This window comes from Cyprinodon tularosa, unplaced genomic scaffold (assembly GCF_016077235.1).
Source record: "Cyprinodon tularosa strain WSP-4 unplaced genomic scaffold, ASM1607723v1 ctg762, whole genome shotgun sequence".
NCBI classification, from domain to species: domain Eukaryota; kingdom Metazoa; phylum Chordata; class Actinopteri; order Cyprinodontiformes; family Cyprinodontidae; genus Cyprinodon; species Cyprinodon tularosa.
Window position 1 is genome coordinate 117,372 of NW_024039521.1, and position 9,985 is coordinate 127,356.

The 9,985-nt window shown below is 38.0% G+C and overlaps 1 protein-coding gene across 1 annotated transcript in view; it reads left to right on the forward strand.

Moving 5' to 3' along the window:
• The window catches only part of LOC119773513 (plexin-B1-like), a 99,715-nt gene extending 96,660 nt beyond the window's left edge, over window positions 1-3,055 (forward strand). The window contains exons 36-38 of the mRNA XM_038270497.1: window positions 651-726; window positions 809-883; window positions 1,953-3,055. Coding sequence (XP_038126425.1) covers window positions 651-726; window positions 809-883; window positions 1,953-2,057 — 256 coding nt within the window. The 3' untranslated portion in view covers window positions 2,058-3,055. The remainder of the gene's footprint in view (window positions 1-650; window positions 727-808; window positions 884-1,952) is intronic.
• Window positions 3,056-9,985: the final 6,930 nt, after the last annotated feature.

The window sequence follows — 9,985 nt, forward strand, 5'->3', positions numbered from 1 at the left end:
CATAATCCACCGGATGTCGCTGAGCAACTGTAGTCCTGGTCCGGATGGAAAAATTGCACCGTTTCATAAAACGGAAGCACCACGATGGACCTCCTTGAAAATTTTCATTTCTTCCGCCAGCTTTACTGCTTTTAGTCGAACAGTGACCGTTGAAACGCTGGCCCCACTCGTTCTTTGCTCCACGATCCACAGCTCGAGTCTTTCCTCCAACTCGGGCCACCTCGCCTTATGTCCGCGGAAACTCAGCTGCGTCTTCTTCACCAGTCGGAGTTCGTTTTCCAGCTTCCTCCACTTGCGAACCATCGATTCATTTATATTGAATTCTCTCGCAGCTGCTCGATTTCCATGTTCCTCTGCGTAGCTGATAGCCTTCAGTTTAAACTGGGCTTCATAGGCGTGTCTCTTTGCCAATTTCAGGATGTGTTAAGACAACAATTTTCTGCATAAAGCACATACCTGTTCTTTTATACACAAGCCACGCCCACACTTCCCCCTTTAAGGTTCTCACATACTCATGGTGGTCTCAACAACGTCCGCAGATAGGGCGCACCGCACCATAGGGCGCACCCCACATTTTGAGGGAAAAAAAGACGTTTAGGTGCGCCTTATAGTCGTGAAAATACGGTATTATTACTCTTCTGCTTTTATAGGTACTATGCTGACATCAAACAGACAATTTCTGCAAGTGACCAGGAGATGAACTCAGCTCTTGCAGAACTCTCTCGTGTGAGTAAATAGTTTCTAGAGCTGCTAGTTGTCCAGGATCCTTAAAACAATTAACTTTGAATTTTTTCTTGTCCCTGAACAGAATTATGCAGCAGAGGTCAACTGCCATGTAGCTTTACATGAGCTGTACAAGTACATCAATAAATACTATGATCAAGTAAGTATTACTTTTCAGATATTCCAGCATATGACGTCTCTGCATTTCCCCTGGTATTGCATGTGGCTCTTTAGCGCACCCCCATCCCCCCTTGCGGCCCTTTTTCAAAGCACACAAAATGGAATAAAGATCGATTTTTGTAGAACAAACATTCTTTATGTTTTCCATTGCTGTAGAAATTTGTATAATAAATTAGTGTTAACATTTCTATCAACCAAGATTTGTAATCATTTATGCTTATTATGTATTTAAGCCACATTATTATTTTGATAGTGGGCTAATATACATGTAGAGCCCTTAGGAGGGTTATATAAGCCTATTACGTTTTTGCAGCTCCAGACAGATCTGTCTTTAGTTTGTTTGGTCCAGTATGGCTCTTTAAACATTTTGGGTTGCCGACCCCTGCTCTAGAGAATTTTTTATTTTATTTTTTTCTCATTAAACTGTAGTGTTTATTTTTTGTGCAGGTGTTAATATAAGACCTGCTTGGTAAAATCTGTAAAAAAAAAAAATCGACATGATTCTGAAAGAAAACTTTGAATATATAAACTTGTCTGATGAACTTTGTTCATTGCTTGTTTTATATTTTGCCTAAATACGGGGGATGGAGAAGTGTTTTCCTAGTGGTTAGAGCAGTGTGCTTGTGCTCTCAGAAGGTTGCAAGTACCCAGTTCAATACCCACAGCCTACACTCTGGGTCCCTGAGCAAGACCTTTAACCCCCCCCCCCCCCCCCACTGCTCCCCAAGGAGCTGAGTTAAATGCAGAGGTACATTTCTCCAATGTGAGATCAATAAAGTTCAATTATTTTTATTATTATTGGGCTGGCCATAGAATCATTGGGGGCTCATCCAGGATGCACTTTTGTTTTTTATGGACTTCAGTTTTTTGCAATTTTTTTTAACATTTTATAAATGTTATTAGTGGTTGGAATTTATTTTAAATCTGTTTTTAATGCACAATTTAAATATAGAATTGAAAAGGAGCTGCAAAGTCACAATGTTTTAATTCCAGTCCTGTTCAGTACCTTTTTTTTACCTTTCAACTGACTCTTTGCATTTTATTGTCAGATTATTACAGCTTTGGAAGAGGATGCTACTGCGCAAAAGATGCAGCTCGGTTACAGACTCCAACAGATTGCTGCTGCTGTGGAAAACAAGGTTACGGACCTATGACCCTGGTGCCAGGAGTGATATTGTCTTGAATCATGAAGGGAAAGCCAGAAAAAACTTGTCCATGATTTTTTTTTCAGGATAATTAAAAAGGATATTTTTATCTACAGTAAGACCCAGAGATGACAGCGAAATATTGGGACCCAAACTATGACATCACTGGATAGACATGAGACAAATTGACTTTAAAGAACCTGATCTCATTTCTTGTGAATAAAGTTGTCGTCTCACTTGGAGAAAAGGGATTCCACACCAGTATGGAGTGAAGTTTTGAGAGGAATGTGGATTATAGCACACATCAAAACATTTTCCTTTGATTGGTTTTTCACCTTGGACTTAATACTTTGAAAGAAAGACGCATTCCATTTTTGGAAAAACAAATTGTTTGCTTTTTTAAAGGATGTTATCTGGAAAAACTGAGCAGAACATTCCCATCTAACAAAGTTTGCTTTTAAGAAGGAATATTTCACCTTAAAGGTTGACACTGCTGAATAACTCCTCTTTTATTTCCAGTCTTACTGACAGGATACACACATACTGTACAGTAGTGACTTCTGTTTTAAGCCTTTATTTCAAGTCTTACTCTTCATTTTATGGTTGTTGTGTTTTTACACTGATTTTGCTCCAGTATGTTATTGGTGCCTTGATTTTTCAAGGACCTCTGTGGATCTTCCTTTTTTTTTATTTGTTGAAGACAGCTTAGTGGCTCATTTTCTGAAACGTCGATGTATTTTCAAACGTTATATTCACTGTTTAAGTTGCCCAAAATTTGTTTGAGCACCTCCCCTAAACACTTTATTTAAACTTATTTTTATGATTCTTGTAGTAATCAAGTTAATCTTTTTATGATTAAAAGCAAGACAATTTATTAGTAAATGAACCAGAACAGCTCAAATGAATTACATTATGTTTATTTATATAGTGGCAATTCACAACACGTCATCTCAAGGCACTTTACAGTTCACCAGATCATATAGTCAAATTGATTCAAAGTTTTCTAAGGAAAAACAGTTGATTGCATTGACTCATTGACTTGAATGCATCCCTCACACTAAGCATGCTTGTAGCGACAGTGGAGAGGAAAAACTCACTTTTAACAGGAAGAAACCTCCAGCAGTACCAGACTAAGTGTTAGCGGCCATCTGCCGAGGCCTACTGGGGTTCAAGGAGACAGAAGCAGAGATTAAAAAAAAAAAGCAACTGTAAAAGGCGGCCCCGTCCAGGAAACACACAGCCAGGCAGACGAGCTCTGAGCCAGCTCCCATGTCAGAGGAAGAAGAGAGCACATCCAGCCAGCCACAGAGTTTAAACAGCCATGTTTATATTTAAATACTCAACAGATAAAAAAAAAATTCCCATTTAAAAAAAAAAAAGAAAAACTGAGAAAAAGTTAAAAACACATTATTGGACACAGCAAAATGTTTTACAGTTTGACTGGCTTTTTTCAAACTTGAAGATCCAGTCTTTTTCCAATCAGTGAATATATCAGAGTAAGCACAACCATGTCACGGTTACTGCACTTTTTGGATGTGACAGCCGTTACTCATGAAATATACTACGCCGATTGAGAATGAAGTTAGAAAAATCACCAAAATTTAAAACCTTTCTAAAAAGAAAATGTACCAGATTACAGATTTGACTGGGACATGGAGAAAGACGACCAGCAGATAACAGGAAAGTCACAAAAGTCCTGCTTCCTCTGTGGATCTTAATGGAGCTGGAAAGCTATAGCTGATATGTATGTTCTGTAGACTATAAAAAGGAAATTGAATAAATCAGCATTTCTGGTCAATAGCAAAAATTAGATTACAGACCTTTAATTGATGGTTCTCTACACATTATTTAGGCCTGTACTTCTGAAACCAGTCTCCTCTCGCCAGATTTATTTTTCAAAAGCTTGTATAGTATTGGATAAAAAAAGTATAATAACACATTTTAAATTCAGTGTAAATTTCCCAAAATGTATTTTGTTTATTTAGATTTTGCTTGTACAGTTTGTTCCTACATGTGCTTTTCCTAAATGTGTTCAGTTACCTGCACTGTTTTTATTCATACTTTTTTGAATGGATTTCAGGGCTCCATTTCACAAAGCACATTTAGTGAAAACTTTTAAGTTTTCTAAACCTGAATTCATGCAAACTCTGAGTTTTCTGTTTCACAAAGAGAGTTTTCTCAACCCCTGTTTCAGTCACTGTAGTAACATTCTCCCCAGAGCTAACATGGCTGGGAGCAGTTTTTTTAAGTAAACTTAGTTTCCTCTGTCATCATCATCCGTAAAGCCAATTATCTGTTTTTTTTTTCTTGATGTTTTAGTTTTTTGTGAAAAATAAAAATGAAATAATTTACCTTTTAAACACATTAGGTGATAAATATTAGTGAGAAAACATTGGTGTGTGATTACAGCTTTTATTTTTTATTAAATGCCAGACTATCACTTTTTACTGTGTGACTGAAGTAGAATAAAAATGGGAAGGAACCCATTGAGATGATGCTCAGGTCCTACATGTTTGAGCATCATTTTTAGTACTTCACCTGCTGACAGTTTCTATTCGTTTCCCTGAGATCACACCTAAGTATAATACATTGATCCACTACCTTTCAGGTAATAAACTCTTCTCCCCGTCATGTTATCGTGTTAGAACAGCCTATGGCAGGCTGTTTTGATATCTATTAGGTTCTCTGACTATGTACTTCTGATATCTGAACGTTTTTTCTTGTCCAAATGAGCATTTCAACCAAAACAACATTTTCTATCTAAAATAAACTTTCTAAATGTCCAAAAATAATTGTCAAATCTCCATATTCCTACTGTTACTAATCAAAATTTGTATTATTTAGAGAGGAGAGTGCTTTTAATAAATGTTAAAACAGCCTGCCAAAACAGAATACACCTCAGCTTATACACATTGACTCAGTCAATGTTCTGTTACACCATCTCCCTTTTCTTTGCAGCTGTAGCACTGTTTCCCTATCTTTGAAACACATTCTCCTCTTTTTTTCCCATTTCTGTATCTGTAGTTCCAATGGTGTAAAACAGTCACTTTCTGTTGTCTGTTGTCATGGTGACTCATCAAACTAGTGCTCCACTGATGATGCCTCTTCTTTAAGTGGACCTACTCAGAGTTGATTCAACTAACCCACAGCAGCTGTTGTGAAACCGAAAACTCTGCGTTTCCAACCTCAGGCTCGATAAATTTAGAGTTGAGGATTTGAGTCCGAGTTTGTTAAACTTGCTTTGTGAAATGGGCCTCATGTCTTTTATTTTTTATTTATTCTTTTTGCTTTTTTTATTTAGGAGGAGGGTTATTTTTAATTCTGAGCCGAATCAGCTCTACTTGTTACTACTGTATGAAGAGGGGCTGAATGTTTCCTCCATTTGGTTTTATCCACTCAGATGTTTTCACTGATGAATCAGATGTGCCCATGCTAAGTTTTTTGCTTTAACGTTCATGTTTTTAGTGTCAAAGTGTCAGAAATTAGCAGTTTTGTGGCAGAGCGAAGCTCCTGATCTTGTTAATAATTCATTCTGTAGGACTACTTTTAAACAATGTGCCTCTTGCTCCTTGACGCCACATGTGAAATGCTTTTAGTTGCTGTTTTGAATTTAATTTATTGTTTTATTTATTTCTCATTTATTCTTTAGTTTTTTTTTCAGTCAGACCTACAAAGCTGTATTTGTTGTGCCCTTCTAAATAGGATTCCTGTTTTTACTATAGAAAAGATACTATGTCCTGTCTTTGTACCGCGTGCTGTTTCTCTAAGGTAACTGTAATGATTCAAGTCAAAATCACAATCAGAATTTCCCATGAATCCGTTTTTTCCCATATAAGCTAGTTAGAGATTACGATTTCACATTGCTGCAAGCAGTAACTGTCCATTACATAGACTTTTCTTTTTCACCATGCACATTAATGTTGCCTGCAGATTATGTGTAAGCAGATAGTCAGAGTTCTGATGTCAGTCCTGTAGATGCATACTGTTTCCCAGTAAATAGAGTTCTCTGACTAACTGATAGGACAAGCCTAACAACCTCTTAATTTGTTCTAATAAAGTGTATGTACACAGATGGTTCTAGTGTGTGTTTTTACTTTTACTTTCTCTTCAAAAACTGTTGTAGCTTTATCATCAATTGGTAGAAAAATAGAAAAGTAGAAAATAGTAAATGCAGACTTTTCGATCATCAGTTTGATCACCTGGTTAAAATCTGAGGAGGAATGCTTCTCAGATAATGCACACAAAAAAACACATTTAAGTATTGACAGAATGTATTCCAGTCATGTTTAACAAAATTGTTCATATAAGCACAAAGTGCAGAAGAAGTCTTCACCTTCTATCTTAGGCCTGCCTTCTCGACCTCTGTTAGAACAGCTAAATGGCCCAGATCCACTAAATGTTTTCCAATGTATCCAAACATTCCACAGCCAGCCAGGAGGCGCCTCTTCCAAATTCTCAAGAGTCAGTGTCCTGGCTTCTGTCCCAGACCTTAGCATAACCATACAATATAAGGTAAAAACAGCACCTCAAAGGTCATTATAGGTCATCTTAGCCTTCAGCATTGGAATGTACTTCTAGCTGACTTACAGAGAAAGTGAACAGACATATAGAATTTAACCCCTAATAATACAGCAGACAGGTGAGGGAGAAGGTTGTGGTTTTAAAAGTTTTAAACATAAAAAATTCAAAGTTCGTCAGCTGTTAGTCCTTCACTCCACAAATTTGTCTTTTATGAAGTAATGGCAAGAATTGTAGTTAAAGTTTTGTTACTAGATATGTAAGGTCTCAGTAAACATGTCCAAGAGGGTCCTCTAGTCAAATTTGACCCAAGCTTCTCTTTGTATGGACTGGGATTCTGTTATGGATTGATAAGTCCATCCATCTGACCCACTTGTCCCAAGTGGGGTCACAAGGGGTGCTGGTGCCTATCTCCAGCAGTCAATGGGCAAGAGGCAGGGTACACCCTGGACAGGTCGCCATTCCATCACAGAGCAACACAGAGACACACAGGACAAACAACCATTCACACACACACTCACACCTAAGGACAACCAGAGAAGCCAATTAACCTAACAGTCATGTTTTTGGACTGTGGGAGTATGCAGAACCCACATATGCTCAGGGAGAACATGCAAACTCAATGGAGAAAGACCCTGGGCCAGGAATTGAACCCAGAACCCCAGCAGTGCTACCCACTGCACCACTGAGCAGCCCGGATTGATAAGTGTAGATGGGAATTACCAAAAGCTTAACTGTCTTTGAAGTAAAACCTATTGGAGACTGGGAAAGAAGACTGTGGATTTCCAGTAAGAGCCAGAGCTGTACTTAAGAATGACACAATCAACGTCCAGACCTAAATCCAATTCACCACAGGTTTAATTATTTAGTACCAGTTCACAACACGTCATCTCCAGAAATGTTACAAAAACAGAAATGAGAATTAGAAATTGTTCCTTTTTACAGTTATCCCCCACATTTTTTTAAGTTGGGCACTTCAAATTCAGATAAAACCCTTTTTTTTCTTGTTTTTTTCATGGCTTCCAACTGTGTTTGGTGGAAGTCAGTTAGACGCAACAAACAGGTCAGAAATCCAAAAAACACACTGTAACAGGTCCATTAGGGTTCAGGCAGGCTCAGAGAATCACGGGGCAGAATCAAATCAAAATCAGGCAGACACACAGGTAACTGGAATGCTGAACAAAACTCACCAATGGCTTGTAATAATCTGGCACTACAGTCTAGTGTGAGGGTGGTAATATAGTCAGTTGAGCAGATGATTGGGATAAGGATGGAGCTAACAGGTGTGTTAAATATGGAATCAGACCAGCTCTAGTGCCAGGAAGCATGACATCCACATGGTGTACTTGCTTAGAAACAGGGTCGGGTGCATAGTCATCCGGGACAGGCTCAGAAAAGAGTGGGTTCTCATTCACAATGAAAGGAGTCCGCAGAGGTGGCTCAGACATCTGTTTCAGAAGCCCCCCGGACACGTTCATAAGGAGGTGTTCCAAGCATTTTCGTATCAGGCATAGGAGATGGCCCAGGGAATTGTCCATCTCCTATGTAAAAAATGACAAAGTGTGTCTAAGTCAAAGGAATATACGACCATGAGCACAACTGACCTTCAAATTGGAAACATTGACATAATTTTGAGCTCCAAGTTCTACCTTATAAAAGTTTTAGCTCCTGAAGAACAATGATCAAAATTAGCAATTTGAACAGAAAACTTAGCTGCTTGTTCTTTGGTGATTCCTGCTGGACTTTGTCAAAAAAAAATGTTACATCTCAAACTCCTTAGATTGTATTATTCTGCAAACTAAATTCCAGTGGTGTCAAAAGTATACACATTTGTTACTTATGTAGAAGTATAGATACTGCAGTTTTAAAACATTATGGTAAAGTTGAAGTATAAACTTGACCTCTTTACTCAAGTAAAAGTGAAAAGTATGAGCACCAAAAACTACTTAAAGTATAAAGTAACCTTAAAAAAAACAAACATCAAGGGCCAAGGATGAGGGAGGTCTTGTTGGCGTCCGTCTCCATCTCCTGATAAGCTTTCGCCTGTGTCCGACCTTTCAGACATTTCAACATCTTTTTCTGAATCCGACATTGTAGCATGGCATAGAATTCACGTTTGCAGTTTGAAGAACACCTGCATGCTTCTAATAATTTCCTTTAGCTAACTAATGAGTTTTTGCGTTATATGACTCATCCAATTTCACTAGTTTTCACTATATGTGGATGGAGCCAATGATCTGCATTGGATGGCGCACATGACGTGAAATAAACATTTATAAACATTAAACCAGGGGTAACCAATAAAAAAATCAGCAGGGTCTAAATAAAGAAAAGGTCTGCAGACATTTTTTATAATCTTTCACTTTAAACAGAATTTAACACTGAAATAAAATGAGGTGTCACTTCCTAACCTTTTGAAAAGGATTATATGTAATTTTTTCTTCAGAACTGTTAAAAAGTTAAAAACTGTTCTTTGCCACTTGATGTAATACCAAATTCTTAGTTCATGAAAACAACTGGGTCATTGTAAAAGTCTAATAAATCATTAATCTCTGGGATGATAAAAAATCCACATCACTGTTTTATTATTTTTAATCTTGGAACATCCGATATGCTGTCATCGAATTTAGCTGGTATATGTCTGTTAGATGTTAAAAGTAAATACCTTGAAAGGTTGGTAAGTTATCTTTCTATGCACACTCTGCAAAGATGCATTGTGTTCCATATTTAAAAGGTGTGGCTGTGTGAACGTCAGTAGAAACTGTTGTTCAAAAGAGGTCAAGTGCTCCTTCATATCTCCATAAACGTTGCCTTTTATCTGCGTCTCTAACGCGGGCCTTTAGAGACGCTGATACTGGCCTTTCAACAGTATCAGCTGTATGCTAGATAGCGTTGCCATGGTCCAGAACCGACCTGAACAATCTAAATCCTTCTACCCAGCCTCAAACTTCAACCTATTTAATGGCATTTGATTTGACACACACATAAAAACTAGAAAATAATGTAATAATTTACTAAGTGGTTTATCTCGGCTTAAATTGCATGATGCTACCAGCTGTTGTCACTATCAGTGATACATTCACAGTGATTAGTGTTTTATCTTACATACCATTCTAGATGTAGGAAGAAATGTTCAGCTTGGGTCTTATTTGCCCTTCTCACCTACTTCCATGTGTTTTCTGTCATCCATATGTGGCTTTTTTTAAACTGGAAGTAGGGTTTGTAGTTGCCTTCTTCTTGCTGTTTTTCAAAAAATACCAGTCAAGCTCACTTGTTGTCCCATCTGCAGGTCTGGTTCACTCTGCCTGCTCGCTCTCTACCGACTCTGAGACAGCTCTGAGACTCAGTTCCCGCCCTTCAGTGTAACCCACCTCTCGGATGTTGGCCGCCTCCAGAGTGAGCCTCCATCCTGCAAAGCC